The sequence below is a fragment of the Vulpes vulpes genome, chromosome X (genome assembly GCF_048418805.1).
Source record: "Vulpes vulpes isolate BD-2025 chromosome X, VulVul3, whole genome shotgun sequence".
Taxonomy (NCBI): Eukaryota; Metazoa; Chordata; class Mammalia; order Carnivora; family Canidae; genus Vulpes; species Vulpes vulpes.
In genome coordinates this window covers 54936774-54955307 of record NC_132796.1, presented here as the reverse complement: position 1 = coordinate 54955307, position 18534 = coordinate 54936774, and the positions used below count along the sequence as shown (strand labels likewise).

The 18534-nt window shown below is 36.8% G+C and overlaps 1 protein-coding gene across 5 annotated transcripts in view; it reads left to right on the top strand.

Moving 5' to 3' along the window:
* Nucleotides 1–18534, top strand: part of ABCB7 (ATP binding cassette subfamily B member 7) — a 170383-nt gene that overhangs the window by 107347 nt on the left and 44502 nt on the right. For all 5 annotated transcript variants that reach the window (XM_025987806.2, XM_025987807.2, XM_025987809.2 and 2 more), the window contains 3 exons: nt 16497–16629; nt 17505–17773; nt 18393–18481. In XM_025987806.2, the coding sequence (XP_025843591.1) occupies nt 16497–16629; nt 17505–17773; nt 18393–18481 (491 nt within the window). The remainder of the gene's footprint in view (nt 1–16496; nt 16630–17504; nt 17774–18392; nt 18482–18534) is intronic.

Below are 18534 nucleotides of genomic sequence, written 5' to 3'. Positions count from 1 at the left end.
AACCTAGAATTTGAGTCCAGTAAATTTGGCATCATAAATATACAGCATAATTTTGGCTTTCCTTTGTGGTGATTGTACTTCTTTCTTAAGTCCATTCTTTAAAGACCCTATTTGTGTGTTTCCAAGTTAAAATTAAACAAATACAATTTCTCTGAAAATTCAAGAATTTAGAAAATTATTTATTGATTTAAACTTTTTATCTACAAAATAAAACAAATTATAAGTCCCTTTTTTAATATTAAATTTTTTAAAAAATTTTCTTTAAATTCAGTTAACATACAATATATTACTGGTTTCAGAGGTAGAGGTAGGTGATTTATCAGGTAGGTTTAAAAACCTATTTATCAGGTAGGTTTAAAAACCTCTGATAAAACCTATCAGAGGTAGGTTTTATTTTTTTATTTTTTGTATATTCTTTTATTGGAGTTCAGTTTGCCAACATCTAATACCCAGTGCTCATCCCATCAAGTGCTAGCCTCAGTGCCGGTCACCCAGTCAACCCATCTCCCCACCAACCTCCCCTTCCACTACCCCTTGTTCATTTCCCAGAGTTAGGAGTCTCTCATGTTCTGTCACCCTCACTAATATTTCCCACTCATTTTCTCTCCTTTCCCCTATAATCCCTTTCACTATTTTTTATATTCCCCGTATGAATGAAACCATATAATGTTTGTGCTTCTCCAGGTGACTTATTTCACTCAGCATAATACCCTCCAGTTCCATCCACATTGAAGCAAGTTGTGGGTATTCGTCGTTTCTAATGGCTGAGTAATATTCCATTGAATACCTATACCACATCTTTATCCATTCATCTGTCCATGGACACCGAGACTCCTTCCACAGTTTGGCTATTGTGGACATTGCTGCTATAAACATCGGGGTGCAGGTGTCCCGGCGTTTCACTGCATCTGTATCTTTGGGGTAAATCCCCAGCAGTGCAATTGCTGGGTCGCAGGGCAGATCTATTTTTAACTCTTTGAGGAACCTCCACACAGTTTTCCAGAGTGGCTGCACCAATTCACATTCCCACCAACAGTGCAAGAGGGTTCCCCTTTCTCCACATCCTCTCCAACATTTGTTATTTCCTGTCTTGTTAATTTTCACCATTCTCACTGGTGTGAGGTGGTATCTCATTGCGGATTTCATATGTATATCCCTGATGGCAAGTGATAGGGAGCATTTTCTCATGTGCTTGTGGGCCATGTCTGTGTCTTGTTCTGTAAAATTTCTGTTCATGTATTTTGCCCGTTTCATGATTGGATTGTTTGTTTCTTTGCTGTGGAGTTTAATGAGTTCTTTATAGATCTTGGATACTAGCCCTTTATCTGATAGGTCATTTGCACATATCTTCTCCCATTCTGTAGGTTGTCTTTTAGTTGTGCTGACTGTTGCTTTTGCTGTGCAGAAGCCCTTTACCTTGATTAGGTGCCAATCTAATTCATTTTTGCTTTAGTTTCCCTTGCTCTCATAGATATATCTTGCACAAAGTTGCCATGGCGAAGTTCAAAGAGGGTGTTGTTGCCTGTGTTCTCTAGGATTTTGATGGATTCTTGTCTCACATGTAGATCTTTCATCAATTTTGAGTTTATCTTTGTGTATGGTGTAAGAGAATGGCCTAGTTTCATTCTTCTGCACGTGGCTGTCCAATTTTCCCAGCACCATTTTTTGAAGAGGCTGTCCTTTTTCCAATGGATAGTCTTTCCTGCTTTTTCGAATATTAGTTGACCATAGAGTTGAGGGCCCATTTCTGGTTTTTTTATTCTGTTCCATTGATCTATGTGTCTGTTTTTATGCCAGTACCACACTGTCTTGATGACCACAGTTTGTAGTACAACTCGAAATCTGGCCTTGTGATGCCCCCGGGCATTGGTTTTCTTTTTCAATAGTCCCCTGGCTATTTGGGGTCTTTTCTGATTCCACACAAATCTTAAGATGAAAGATGATTTGTTCCAACTCCCTGAAGAAAGTCCATGTTATTTTGAGAGGGATTGCATTGAACATGTAAGTTGCCCTGGGTAGCATAGACATTTTCACAATATTAATTCTGCCAATCCGTGAGCATGGAATATTTTTCCATCTCTTTGTGTCTTCCTCAATTTCTTTCAGAAGTGTTATATAGTTTTTAGGATATAGACACTTTACCTCTTTGGTTAGGTTTATTCCTAGGTATCTTATGCTTTTGGGTGCCATTGTAAATGGGATTGACTCCTTAATTTCTCTTTTTCAGTCTTATTGTTAGTTTATAGAAATGGCACTGATTTCTGGGCATTGGTTTTGTATCTTGCCATGTTGATGAATTGCTGTATGTGTTCTAGCAATCTTGGGGTGGAGATCTTTGGATTTTCTATGTACAGCATTATGTCATCTGGGAAGAGGGCGTGTTTGACTTTTTCTTTGGCAATTTGAATGCCTTTTATTTCTTTTTGTTGCCTGATTGCTGAGGCTAGGACTTCTAGTACTATGTTGAATAGCATTGGTGAGAGTGGACATCCCTCTTGTGTTCCTGATATTAGGAGAAAGGTTCTCAGTTTTTCCCCATTGAGAATGATATGTGTTATGGGCTTTTCATATATGGCTTTTAAGATGTTGACAAATGTTCCCTCTATCCCTGCACTCTGAAGAGTTTTGATCAGGAATGGATGCTGTATTTTGTCAAATGCTTTCTTTGCATCTGTTGAGAGGATCATATGGTTCTTTTTTATCTTGTTGATGTGATCTATCTTGCTGATTGTTTTACGAGTGTTGAACCACCCTTGCATCTTGGGGATAAATCCCACTTGGTCCTGGTGATAATCTTCTTAATGTATTGTTGGTTCCTATTGGCTAGTATCTTGTTGAGAATTTTTGCATATGTGTTCATCAGGGATATTGGTCTGTAATTCTCCTTTTTGGTGGGGTCTTTGTGTGGTTTTGGAATTAAAGTGATGCTGGCCCCTCAAAAAGCAAGTTGGGGGACAGCCTCTGTGGCTCAGTGGTTTAGCTCTGCCTTCAGCCCAGGCCTGATCCTGGAGAGCTGGGATCGAGCCCCCTGTCAGGCTCCCTGCATGGAGCCTGCTTTTCCCTCTGCCTGTGTCTCTGCCTCTCTCTCTCTCTCTCTCTCTCTCTCTCATGAATAAATAAATAATTTTAAAAAATAAAACAAGTTGGGAAGTATTCTGTCCCTTTTTATCTTTTGGAACAGCTTTATAAAAATAGGTAGTATTTCCTCTTTAAATGTTTGATAGAATTCCCCTGAGAAGCCATCTGTCCCTGGACTTTTGTTTCTTGGGAGGTTTTTGATGACTGCTTCAATTTCCTCCCTGGTTATTGGCATATTCAGGTTTACTATTTCTTTCTGTTCCGTTTTGATAGTTTGTGGGTTTTCCAGAAATGCATCTTTTTCTTCTAAATTGCCTAATTCATTGGTGTATAGCTGCTCATAAGACGTTTTTTAAATCGTTTGTATTTCCTTGGTATTGGTTGTGACCTCTCCTCTTTAATTCATGATTTTATTATTTTGAGTCTTTTTTCTTTTTAATAAGTTTGGCTAATGGTTTATCTATCTTATTAATTCTTTCAAAGAACCAACTCCTGGTTTTGTTGATCTGTTCCACAGTTCTTCTGGTCTCCATTTCCTTGAGTTCTGCTTGAATCTGTATTATCTCCCTTCTGCTTGTTCTAGGTTTTATTGCTGTTCTTTCTCCAATTCCTGTAGGTGCGAGGTTAGCTTGTTTATTTGAGTTTTCTATAATTTTTTGAGAGATGCTTTATTGCAATGTATTTCCCTCTTAGGACTGCTTTTGCTGTGTTCCAAAGATTTTGAATGGTTGTATCTTGTTTTTCATTAGTTTCCATGAATCTTTTTAATTGTTTCCTCGTGGTCTCTTAATTGTTTTTCTCTTTTTTCTTCAGCTTCCTCCCTTACCATCAACTTGTCTTCTATGTCAATCTTTCTTCCACCTCATTAACTCTAGGAGTTAGGACCTCCAGTTTGGATTGCATCTCATTTAATTGATTTTTAATTTCGGCCTCATTAGATCTAAATTCTGCAGTCATGAAGTCTCTAGAATCCTTTATGCTTTTTCCCGAGCCACCAGTAGCTTTATAACTGTACTTCTGAATTCGCTTTCTGACATCAAATTGTAATCCATATTCCGTACCTTTTGTCAGAGAGTACTGTTTCTGATTCTTTCTTTTGTGGTGAGTTCTTCCTTCTAGTCATTTTGGTCAGTGCAGAGTTTCTGTATGAGCGGGCTGAGTCCAGAATACCAACCACGACTTAAGTAAATTTCACCCTAGGTCATTCTGACAATGCCAGAGACCAGGAAATGGAAAAAAAGATGGGAACAAAATAAAACAAAAGGACCACTAAAATGAAAAGCAAAATTTTTTTCTCAAGATTTTATTTATTTAGTCATGAGAGACACACACACACACACACAGAGAGGCAGAGGGAGAAGCAGGCTCCACACAGGGAGCCTGATGTGGGACCCGATCCAAGGACCCAGGATCACGCCCGGGGCCAAATGCACCCAGGCACCCCTGAAAAACAAAATTTAAAACAAAGTAATAAAAAATAAAAGGCAAAGAATCCCAAAGTAAATGAAAAAAAAAGAATCAGAGAAAAAAGCAAAAGTAAAGAGGAAAAAAGAAGGAAACGAAAGGGGGAACTGGGAGTTGGTGGTGAAGAATTTGTAGTGGAGGGAGAATGTAGTCTATCTCAGGGGTCTTAGAGGGTGATCCTCTTGGTTCTGAGTGTATTAAGTTCTGTATGTTAGAAGATGCTCAGTCCCAAATGTATATAACCAGCAATATTTATAGAAAGCCCCAACACTGACCACCAAAACATGTAGAAGATAAAAGAAGGGGGGAGAATGGGAATGCAGAGAGAATATCATCTCACAGAATCAACCAATAGGGTATATCACGTGGTTCCGGGTGCATGCTGGTTATATTTTAAAAGGTATTAACTTCCACCATTGTGATCAAAATGAGGCAGAAAAAACTAAAAACACAAAACAAAAAAACATATCTCGTATATCTATCAAAATTATGTTGGAGGGAGTCTAGAAGTGGAAACCATATGTAAGATCTATAATTGTAGAAATATGAAAGTCAAAAAGGAGGAAACTTAAAAATTAAAAGGTAAAATATTATAGTTAAGGTGGGAAAAAAATATTGGGAATTTTTAGTCTGATATCAAAACAAGTTGTACTGGAAAAAGCGGGGGAAAGGAGGGGGAACCCTTTAATTCTATATACTATAAATCCCTCCACTTTCCCTGGAGCTTTCCAGTGCTACTTGGTCAAGAACTTGCTTTTACCCTATCCTTCCAGCTAGCCTTCTGGGGGAGGGGTCTTTTGTGCTGTTTCTCAGGTGTCAGTGCCTGGGCAGAGATGACCCCTCCTCTGCTGGGTGCAGGGCTCCGTGGGAGCTGTTTTTCCTGTCAGGCCTCTGTTCCCTGGCACCCGCCTCTCCCAAGCCCTTGGTGAAACAAGGGGGGAAAACAACAATTGAGATGGCCAGATTTCCAGCTCTGGAGTCAGCTTCCCACTAGTAACTAATGCAGTCTCCCAGTCCACATTGGCCTAGATCCTCCTGGGGCTGGCACGGGTGCACTGATCAGCATAGCTTGTGGGGCACCCAGCGGCTGGAGAGTTCTCAGTTTCCTGTGCCCAATCTGCTCCCGCCTGTCCCAGGGGGAGTGCTGGATCATGGACTATGTCTGCTCAGCGCCCTGGGATCCGGGGCCCTGTGCTGCTGGAATTGCACTCCTGGGGCATCCAGCTCCTGAATGCAGCAGGGCACAGACACCTCAGTCCAGAGCTGCCCGTCTGACCGACAGGCTTCTCCCAGATGGCTCACTGGGTGCACTAAGGCTCCAGCCCTTTGAGACTGGCTCACAGTCTGTGGTGCACTTCCCCCCTCTGCGCACTTCCTCTATTAGTGATTCTGGGAAGCTGGAGACTTCACTGTCCCTGCTGTGATTCTGCCCGAGTTCCCTGCTAAGCACTTTTCCGCCTGGGAAGAATCCTGTGTGAATTTTTAAAGTTCCTGCTTTTCCTGGCTTTAGCCTGACTCCTCTCGGTGCCCCTCCCCCACTTGATTCTTTTTTATTTTATTTTTTTCCACCTTCCTACCTTGCTAGAAGCAAAAACCCTTGTCTCTATAACATTCCAGCAGTTCTCTCTTTAAATCTGAGGTCGAACGCATAGGTGTTCAGGATAATTTGAAAGTTATCTAGGTAAGTTGGTGGGACCAGGTGAGTTGAGAACGCCTAGTTTTCCACCATCTTAGCAAATCTCCCAATTCATCAGTTTTATATTACACTCAGAGCTCGTTATACCATATGCTGTCCTTAATGTTCTTCACCCAGTTACCCTGTCCCCCCCAGCCTGCTCCCCTCCAGTGACCCTGTTTCCTATGATTAAGAGTCTCTTATGATTAAGAGTCTATGATTAAGAGTCTCCCTCTCTGATTTTGTCTTATTTTATTTTTTCTTCTCCTATAATTGTTTTGTTTCTTAAATTCTACATATGAGTCAGATAGTATGAGAATTGTCTTTCTCTGATAAACTTATTTCACTTAGCATAATATCCTCTAGTTCTGTCCACGTCGTTGCAAATGGTCCTTTTATTTCTCCTGAACTTAAATTAATGGTAAATAAATGGGCACATTGCAATTAGAGATTGAACATAACGTTTGTCACATGATTATAATTCAGTAAAAACAGTTTCTCAATTTTTAGAAAACAACAGAGGGATTAAACTCCATATTGAGTCAATTTTGATTGAAATAAATTAGCATCTAGCCTTATTTTTAGAACTCACCAGCCTCTAGGGAGCCAGGTCAAAAGACACTGGCTTTATTTTTTAAATTTTACCTTTAATATACATGCAGTAAAGTGCACTCCTTTATGGTTTTTAACACATGGATATATTCATGTAACTACTGCCACAGAGGATACAGAAAAGTGCTACCACCCCACAAATCTTTGTGTAACCCCTTTGTGAATATATCCTATTCAGACTCCTAAGTACTGGATACTGTTGATTTGTCCTGTATCATTATAGTTTTGTCATTTTGAGTATACCATATAAATAGAATCATATGCCTTTGTCTTTCATCCAAATCATTGAGTATATCAATAGTTCATTTTTCTTTTTATTGCTGAGGTGTAGTTCATGGTATGGGTGTACTATACTTTGTTTATATATCCACTGGTGAACATTTACTTTCTTTCCACCTTTTGGCAATTATAACTAGAGGGACTATAAACATTTAGATATGGTCTTTTGTGTGAACCTGAGTTTTCATTTCTCTAGGACAAAAATCTAGGAGTGGAATTTTTGGGTCATGGTTGCTGTATGTTTAACTCTATAAGAAACTACCAAACTATTTTCCAGAATGGCTATTTTTATCTTCCTGCCAGCAGTGTATGAGAGTTCCAGTTGCTTCACTTCTTTCCCCACAAATGATATTGTCAGGCATTTAGTGGTGTCTTGTGGTTTCAATATATATTTTCCTAGTGGCTGATGGTGTTGAATATGCATGTGCTTAGTTGCCAGCCATATATCTACTTTGGTAAAGTGTCTGTTCAAGTGTTTTGTCTGTTTGTATTTAGACTATTTTTATTCTTTAGTGAGTTATTTATAAATTCTGGATATGAAACTTTCCTCAGGTATAATTTGCAAATATTTTCTCCCATCTGTAGCTTTTAAAACAATGTCCTTAATAGTGTTTTATATAGAACAAGAGTTTTAAATTTTGATAGGTTCCTCCAGTTTATCATTTTTTTCATTTATGGATTGTGTTTAGTTCTTGTGTCTAAGAACTGTTTGTCCAACTCAAGGTCATTACAACTTTCATCTGAGTTTTCTCCTAAAAGTTATATCCCTGGGTGGCGCAGCGGTTTGGCGCCTGCCTTTGGCCCAGGGCGCGATCCTGGAGACCTGGGATCGAGTCCCACGTCGGGCTCCCGGCGCATGGAGCCTGCTTCTCCCTCTGCCTGTGTCTCTGCCTCTCTCTCTGTCACTGTGTGCCTATCATAAATAAATTTAAAAAAATTTTAAAAAGTTATATGTTTACCTTTTACATTTATGTTTATGTTCCATTTTGAGTTAATTCTTGTATCCAGTTTAGTTGAAAGTTCATTGTTTTGTCCAATTGTTCCTACATGGAGGCTATCCTCTGCCAGTTGAATTTCCTTTGTATCCTATTGCTGCTATAAAAACATGACACTTGAGGGCCTAAAACAACACATATGTATTATTTTATAAGGTTGGAAGTCCCAAATTAGGTTTCCTGGGTCAGAATCAAAGCATTTGTCAAGCCTATATTCCCTCCAGAGGCTCGTTGGGGAGAATCTATTTCCTTGCCTTTTCTATCTGCATTCCTTGACTTATGGCCCCTTCCTCCATCTTAAAGCCAGCAGCAACTTCAATCTCTCTGACTCTGACTCTTTTGGTCTGTGTAGTCATATCTTTTCTCTTGACTTTGACCTGCCCCTGCCTCCTTCTTATAAGGACCCTTTTTACTATACTTGGACCCCCCAGGTAATTCAGGATATCTCCCCAGCTCATATTCTTTAATCACATGCAAAGTTTGTTTTGCTATGTGAGATATCATCTTCATGGGTTCTGGAGATAATTACATTAGTACATGGAGATTTTAGGAAGCCATTATTCTCCCTACCATAGTGTGTGTGTGTGTGTGTGTGTTCGTGTTCTTATCCATTGATCTATATGTACGTGTTTCTCCATTCATCAGTACCACATTGATTTTATCATTGTAGCTTTAAAGTAAGACATAAAGATAGGTGGTGTGATTCTTCCAGTGTTTTTCCTTTAAATTTTTTTTTGGCTATTCTAGTTTCTTCCTCTGCCCATATAATTTTAAAATAATCTTGTCTATAGCTACAAAGAAACCATACAGGATTTTTATTTTTTATTTTTTAAAAGGTTTTATTTATTTATTCATGAGAGGCACAGGTAGAGGGAGAAGCAGGCTCCATGTGGGGAGCCTGACATGGGACTTGATCCCAGGTCTCCAGGATCAGGCCCTGGGCTGAAGGTGGTACTAAACCGCTGAGCCACCTAGGCTGCCCCCATACAGGATTTTTAAATGGATTTTTATTAAATCCCTAGACCAATGAGGGAAAATTGACATCCCTACTATATTGAGTGTTCCAGTCAGTGCACATAGAATATCTCTCCATTTACATAGATCTTCTTGATTTATTTCATCTGCATTCATAGCCTTCAGCATACAGACACTGAACATGTACAATTAGACTACTGGTTTCCAGTCAGGGGTGATTTTGCTTTTTAGGGGACATTTGGCACTATCTGGAGACTTTTTTGATGGTCACAGTTTGGGATGAGGGTGCATGTAGTAGGTAGATTTTAGGGATACTGGTAAACATCCTAAAGAGCACAGATTATCTCTTCCCTTAAGAAAGAATGATCTAACCCAGAATGTCTATAGTGCTGAAGGTTGAGAAATCCTGCATTAGGTTTATACTTAAGAATTTATTTGAGGGGAGAGGGGTATTGTAATTTTTAAAAATATTGGTTTCCAGTTATTCATTGCCAGTATATTGATACATTAATAATTATTTGTTTATGTTGATCATTATAATTTGTTGATAATTTTATTGATAATTATTGATATATTTGGAGTTTGGTCTGCTGTTATTTGTTATGCCAGTTTCCTTTCTTTTGTTACTCTCTTACACCTTTGCTACCATCTTTTGTGTTACTTAAACATGTTTTTCTATCCCATTTTATCTATTGTGCCTTTCAGTGTATTTATTCATACAATTTTTTTTGTAGTTGCTCTAGGAATTAGAATATTGATACTAAACTTTTCATAGCTTACTTAAAATGAATATTTTACCATGTAAAGTGGAATATAAAACTTTTCATAGGGAATCCTGGGTGGCGCAGCAGTTTAGCGCCTGCCTTTGGCCCAGGGCGCGATTCTGGAGACCCAGGATCAAGTCCCACGTTGGGCTCCCAGTGCATGGAGCCTGCTTCTCCCTCTGCCTATGTCTCTGCCTCTCTCTCTCTCTCTCTGTGACTATCATAAATAAATAAAAATTAAGAAAAAAAATTTGCTCTTTTAAAAAAAAAACTTTTCATAGCTTACTTAAAATGAATATTTTACCATGTAAAGTGGAATATAAAAACCTTACTACCTTTTAAGTCCCTTTACTCTCTCCCTTTATGTTTACCGATTATCTTATGTATTACATCTGTATACATTGAAAACCCCATTAGTCAATTATTTAACTTTTGCTTTTGTCCATCAAAACTTAAGAGAATAGGCTACTATATTTGCACAGATATTTACTATTTCTGTTGCTTTTCCTTCATTCCCGATGTTCCAAGTTTCCTTCTGCTTCCATTTCCCATGTGTATGAAGAGTCCTTTAGCAGTTCTTTATTTATTTATTTATTTATTTATTTATTTATTTATTTATTTATTTTATTTTATTTTATTATTATTATTTTTTTTTCCTTTAGCAGTTCTTTTAGAGGAGGTCTGCTAGTGATTTATTTTTCCTGAGAACATCTTGATACTCCTTTCATTCTTGAAGGCTAATTTTGCTGATTACAGGATTCTAAGTTGACAGTTCTTTTATCGCTTGAAAAATATGCCACTTCCTGCTGGCCTCCTTGGAAATCTGGTTTCTTCAAATTGTTTTTCCCCTTACACATAATATATGTAGTCTTTCTTTCTAGCTGCTCTTAAAGGTTTTCAAATTTGTCTTTAGCTTTTGGAATTTTAATGATAATGTGTCTTGGTGTGAGTTTATTTGGTTTTCCCTATTCAGGGGGTTGCTCACCCTCTTGAATCTGTAAGTTTATGTCTTTTGCCATATTTGGGGAATTTTTAGTCATTATTTCTTTGAATACTTTTTTCAGCCTCACACTTTCTGTCCTAATCTTCTGAGACTATAAAGAGGAGTGAGAGATCTTTTTTTTTTTTTGAGAGATCTTTTTTATAGTCCCATAGACCCTAGAGTCTTGTACCCTCTCCCTCCCTTTTCAGTGTTTTCTCTCTCTTGTTCATATGCAATAAATTTTATTGTTCTGTTTTCAAGTTGACTGATTCTTTCCTTTGTTCTCTCTATTCTGCCATGAAACCCATACATTCAGATTTTTTTTAATTAGTCATTATATTTTTTGTTTCCAGATTTTTCATTTGGTTCTTCTTTATGTCCTGTATTTTTCTGCTGAAACATTCTATTTTTTGTTGTTTGAAGCATGTTCATAAATGCTCCTTGAAGCACTTTCATGATGGCTATTCTGAAACCCTCATCAGGTAGTTCTAACATTTGTGGCTATTGATTGTATTCTTTTATTTCCAGTTGATATCTTATTAGTCCTTGGTATAATGAGTGATTTTTTTACTTTATTGAAACCTGGATATTTTGGATATTCTATGAGACTGGCTTTTTAAAAAGTCTACTACTTAGCAGGCCTCCTGTGATACTGCTCCAATGGGGATGGGTTGCTGCCTCATTACTTCAGGTGGGATTGAAAGTCCAGGTTCTCATGTTGGCCTCCATTGAGTCTGAAAGGAAAGGACTCCTGATGGCTACTAGGGTGGGGTAGGAGTTTAGGTTCCTCAGCAGGATGAAAAGCAAAGCTACACACTAGGAGAAAATGTTTGCAAACTACATACCCAACAAAGGCCTCTATATCTAGAAAAAATATATAGAACTCTTTTTTTTTTAAATTTTTATTTATTTATGATAGTCACAGAGAGAGAGAGAGAGAGAGGCAGAGACATAGGCAGAGGGAGAAGCAGGCTCCATGCACCGGGAGCCCGATGTGGGATCCGATCCGGGGTCTCCAGGATCGCGCCCTGGGCCAAAGGCAAGCGCCAAACCACTGTGCCACCCAGGGATCCCATATAGAACTCTTAATAGCAAAAAAACAAAAACAAAAACCATCCCAAAACAGTCCAGTTATAAAATTTGCAAAAGATGTGAACAGATATTTTTATCAAAGAGGATATAAGGGTGGAAAATCAGACTACAAAAAGATGTTCAACATCATTTCTGTTAGGGAAACACAAAACCACAAGATAACACTATATGCTTATTAAAATAGTTTCAAAATAAAGGGATGCCTAGGTGGTTCAGTTGGTTCAATGTCTGACTCTTGGTCTCAGGGTCATGCATTTAGGCCCCACATTGGGCCCCAGCGTGGAGCTTACTTAAAAATAAGTTTCAAAATAAAAGATAGTGATGATATAAAATGTTGGTGAGGATGTGGAGGAATTGGATCACTCGTACTTTACTGGTGGTGGGAATGTAAAATGGTACAGCCACTCAGAAAGAGTATGGCAGTTTCCTAAAAAAGTTCAGTATAGACTCACCATATGATTTACCAATTACTCTTGGGCATTTATCCCAGAGAATTGAAAACTTATGACCACTTGTATGAAAATTTCCACAGCATCTTTTTATTTGTATTCCAAAACTACAAACAACCAAAATGTCCTTCAGGGATGAATGGTTGAATAAACTTGGTACATCTATGGAATAGTACTTAGCTATAAAAATAAGCTAATGAGGGGTACCTGCGTAGTGCAGTTGGTGTTAAGCATTAGACTCTTGGTTTCAGCTCAGGTTATGATATCAGGGTCGTGAGATTGAGCCCCATGTTGGGCTCCATACTCAGTGCAGAGTCTGCTTAAGACTCTCTCTCCCTCTTCCTCTGTCCCTCCCCTCTACACATGTGCATGCTTTCCCTCTCTTTCTCATAAATAAATGAATAAATAAATAAATAAATAAATCTATCTTTAAAAAAATGAGCTATTGATACATTCATCATCCTTGATGAACCTCAGGGGCATCATGTAGAGTGGAATAAAAAGAGTCAATCTCAAAAGATTACAAACTATATGATTCTATATATATAATATTCTCAAAATGACTGAACTATAGAGATTAGTGGTTGCCACAGGACAGGGATTGATGTTGTGGGGCAAGGTGGGATGGGAGTGAATGTAAAGAAGTAGCACAAGAGATTTTTTTTTGATGTGATGGAATAGTTCTGTATCTCGATTGTGGTGATGGTTACATGGATCTGAAGATGGGGTAAGATAGTATTAGGACCATGTAGGCAACATATATAAACCATACATACATGAATATACATTTAAAAATGGTAAAAAAAAAAAACTGAATGAGTTCTGTAATCTAGTTAATAGTAATGTGCCAATATACATTTTTGGTCTTGATATTGAACTATAGCTATGTAAGATGTCATCATTAGGAGATACTGAGTGAAAGGTTATAAGTCTCTTTGTACTACTTTTGCAATTTCTGGATCTACAATTATTTCAAAAGAAAACGTTTTTAAAAAATTCATATTCCTCTGAGGTGGTTTAAGTGTAGTTATCATGAAAGCAGAATATTATGGAAAACCAATATTTGCCACCCCCCACGCTCAAAATACCACAAGGCCAGTGCAGCCAACACACATGTACTAATAAAAACATCTATGCATAATATACTCCTTTCTATTTTGTTGATGTTTTTTCATTTCTTTCCTTTAAAAATTATTCATTTGGGGAAACTGGAAGTAATCACCAATTATTATTAGTGGTAGTACATGTTCTTAGCACTGTGCTAACTGCCTTTTTTCTGTCAGTAAAAATACAAGACAGATAATATTCACATTCTTTACACATTTACAAGTATGCTCCCAAATTTGACCAAACATAAACACATTTTCAAGAAAGTAACATTACACAACTTTTCTTGGTGATACTTTAGTTTCAGTCACTACTCACTCTGGCTGTGGCAAAGATATAATAGGCTGTAAGTTAAAAGAATTGCATGCTAGCTGTACCTATCACTTTTTCTCTCACTCAGGAAATTGTATTAGAAGACAAGTGAGGAAAAAAAAGAAGGCAAGTGAGGATGTGGTCTTATTTTACAGAAACCCAGGAATCTGCTCAAATTTATTTAAATTACTTGTGCCATACTTTATATCTGCTTTCAACAGCAGGTTTGAAGGCATCTATTTTAGGGTGCAAATGAACAATAATAATATGGCCCCTTGCTTTATGAGCTGCTAATATGGCTATGGTATACTAGAAAAAATTATGAATTTCAAATCAGTCTTAGATTTTAATCCTAGCTCTGCTGCTTACCAGACAAGTCATTAAACCTCATGGAACCTGAGTTTACTCAATTATAGGGTTATCCATTTAATAGAATTGTTATTTCATTCAGCTCTCTCCTTTGCAAAAGGTACCTAGCACCATACATGAGTCCGGTAGCTGTTCATGAAATGTTTGTTTTGCCATGAAAGGTTTGTGAACTGAGGTTGAGAAGCCAGTATATCCATGCACATTACACCTAGAAAGCAAATAAATATATAGTAAAAAGACAAATAATAAGATATAAACTGTAAAAAAAAGAGGAGTTGGAAAATGGAAAGTGCCAAATGGGCTGCAGGTTTCATAATAGGAATGGTATTCAGAGTGGGTTTTAGAAAATGGAGAAATAGAAAGGTAAATCAGGCAGGCAGGGCATTTCAAGGAGAAACAAGAGCTTGAGGTTATATGATTATATGAAAATCAGAATTGTGAAATTTATCATACTTGAAACCTTTTCTATTAGATTATATTTTAAAAGTTAGAAAAAATTTTGAGCAGTTTATCCCATACTATTATATTCTTAAAAGTATTCCAACATCTGCTGTGTATTTTAATGATATTGTTGAACCTGCTTAGTTGTTAGGACACTTGTATACTTTACTTTGAAATCTTGATTCGGAAGATTTACCTAGCTCCTGTCAGTTTTCAGCTGAACTTAGGCTTGTTGACAATATTTTTTTATGTTTAACAAGGATGAATGATATAATAATGAGACTTTAATAAGAGCTGGAATTTCATTGTTTTTGTTAAGCCTTATAGAATTGCTTTCAGGGTGCCTGGGTTGCTAAGTCGGTTAAGCCACTGCCTTCGGCTCAGGTCATGATCTCAGGATCCCAGGATCAAGCCTCGCTTTGGGAGTCCATGCTCTGCTTCCCCCCCCCACACCCCACCCCCACACACAAACACATGCTGCTCTTGCTTGCGTGCTCTCTCTCTCTCTCTCGGAAATAAATAGAAATATCTTTTTAAAAATTGCTTTCATATGTTATTAATGTATATGAAATTAAATTTTTTTTTAAAGATTTTGGTTATTTATTCGTGAGAGACACACAGAAAGAAGCAGAGACATAGGAAGAGAGAGAAGCAGGCTCCCTGCAAGGAGTCGGATTCAGGACTCAATTCCTGACCCCAGGATCAAGCCCTGAGCCGAAGGCAGATGATCAACTGCTGAGCCATTTGGCGTCCCTGAAATTAATTTCTTTAAAGCTTTGGCAGTCTAATCAGTTTTCTGTTCTTAAATGATAGTTGGTGTTTTTGATACTATAACCTTGCAGAAAATATGACATATGAGTGAATGAATATTTGCCTTGAATATATGAAAGCAGTATACCCATAATTTTCATATTTTTTGGTGTATTCTCACGGAGAAATAGTTTGGTTTTTCAAAGTTTGGTATTTAGTGGGTTTTGTTTAGTGTTGGAGCAAAGGAATCTTTTTAAATTTATGTTATTGAATTATAGTTGACATATAATGTCAGTATTAGTTACAGGCATATAACAAAGTGATCCAACAATTCTGCACATTACTCTGCTTACCACAATAAATGTAGTCACCATATAACATTATTACAATGTTATTGACTATATTTCTTATGCTGTACGTTTCATCTCCACAACTTTTTTTATTTTATAACTGGAAGTTTGTACCTCTTAATCCCCTTCACCTATTTTACTCATTTCTTCACCGCTTCTCTGACCAAAGGAAGATTTTTGTGGGACAAATAGATCTACCAGTGTTACATTGTTGTTTTTTTCCCATTGGTTACTCAGCCACAGATACTTGGAATTAATCCGCTTTTGAGATACTTTTTTGCTAAATAATTTTAGTTTTACCATTATTTTGGTGGACAAATAATTTTATATATTTGCTTGAATACCAACTATATACAAAGTATAGTAGCACTCAACAAGGGTAGGACAAAAAAAGGAATATGATATAGACCATTAAAGATCTAGTAAGAAAGAAAAAAAATATATATACATAAATAACAATAAGGCAGTTTGCCTTAAGGTGCCATAAGCTCTGTAGGATTTCAGATAATGGAGAGAGCATTTTGAGTGGATAATCAGGGATTATTTCATGGAGGCATGAGCATTTGACTAATGCATGAAGCTTGTAAATGAGTATTAACATGGCAGTCAGTGTGAGGTAGGAATCCTGAAATGACAGCTCTCCAAAGCCGAAGATTTTATCTTTATAAACTGGGAAAATCATTTCAGTACTAGTAAATGATTAATATCTAAACATTACCATAAATACTAATTTAAGGTAAATATTTGTACTTTTAGAAAATATTTTGTATATGATGGATAATTACTGCTTTTATATTTTTAGGCCATGAATATTGTGGTTCCCTTCATGTTTAAATATGCTGTAGACAGCCTCAACCAGATGTCAGGAAACATGCTGAACCTAAGTGATGCACCAAATACAGTTGCAACCATGGCAACGGCAGTTCTGATTGGCTGTATGTGTGATTCTTTTATCTGTCTACAGGTGTTGATTTTCTTCAAGAAGGTTTCATCATATTTGAGATGACCTTTTCATCACAAACACAACGTAGCATTTTCAGTGTCTATCATTTTATGTGAGATTTTTGATATGTAATATTTAAAGATTTTTATGATCTACTTTCTAAAAATTCTGTAATAGCCTCATTTTTCAAGTTCTAGAAAAACTAATATGAAATAAGACATTAAATTCATAATAATATAATAACTTTTAATAGTCTCTTTATAAGATAACCTTTTCAGTAATTCTAGTTTTTTCTTGCTGTTGTTAATTATTTAATAAATAGCTAAATAATGACATATGTACATTAATGCCTTATTAAATTATATTCAATAGCCATGACACAAATATACCATTTATAAAGAACAGCACATGTTGCTTTGTTCCCTCATGCATTAGAAAGGACACTTTATTGAGACTCAGGAGACTTGAATGGGGGTATTTAGTCAAGGCCCTTGATTTTTCAGGATCATGATTTTTATCATTTGTTATTTTGGGGAGTTAAAGTAGATTTAAAAAAAACTACAGACATATGGTACATTTGTCCACAGTAAGGCCATATGGGCTACTATTTACTAAAAATATTTAGTTGGAAAAAAATCTTTCAACATCTGGAATTTATAGAGGAAAATAACACTGAAAAGGATCCATGGTGGTGGAAAGATTGGTACTCATTAGGCTAGATTCTTTCTAGGTTTATTTTAATGTAAGTTTTTTGTGATGTATTCATTTAATGTATATACACTTTCTTACTATGTATTTATCATTTTACCCTCCTATGATTCTAATGTTTTTACATCCCATTTTTTTTTCTTTCGAATGTATTGCTAGATGGTGTATCAAGAGCTGGAGCTGCCTTTTTTAATGAAGTTCGAAATGCAGTATTTGGCAAGGTAGCACAAAATTCAATCCGAAGAATAGCCAGAAATGTCTTTCTCCATCTTCACAACCTGGATCTGGCTTTCCACCTGAGTAGACAGACAGGAGCTTTATCAAAGGCTATTGACAGAGGGACAAGGGGTATCAGTTTTGTCCTGAGTGCTTTAGTATTTAATCTTCTTCCCATGATGTTTGAGGTGACTCTTGTCAGTGGTATTTTGGTAAGTAATACATTTTTCATAACAGGCTTTTATCTTACATTCTCATGAGTAGTTATTTAGTACTTGAAGCTCTTGTGCTATTGAATGCTCATGGTTTGAAAGCAAAATTCCGTGGTATCAGAAGGGTTATTCAGTTCACTTAATTATTTTGCCATAAACTTCAAGAGACTGTCCAAAATCTTGTTATTGTAAAGAGTTGGTTGGTTCTATATATAGATCAGTCATTTAACTAGTGCTTGTAATTTTTTTGTTAGTAGAGATATTTGTATATGACTTTGGACTGGTATGCTCAGATTATCTAGATTTTTATTTACCGTTTATTACAATTTCATATTTTGTAATTAAAAGTGTATATATACTCTATCTCTCTTAAGGCTTATTGCATTATTTTTGTCACATTTGACAGTAGTATCAATGTGGCAAATGTAGTTTGGCTTTCTTCCCTTGCTACCTAACGTAGCTTTTCTAAGGTATTTGATTACTCACATAATTATTTATTTATACAACTTCCCATCAACATATTTTTATTAAAATCTTTTGACTGATACTTGCTGTTGTATATTGTAAACTATTTCGCAAGAACAATGACTTTATCATTTCTGCATTTTGCCTTCTCCAGTATTATAGATGTGGTGCCCAGTTTGCTTTGGTAACCCTTGGGACACTTGGTGCATACACAGCATTCACAGTTGCTGTTACACGGTGGAGGTAAAGTATTTCCCAGGAGCCAGTCAAGGTTCAGAAATTAGTTATGCTTTCAT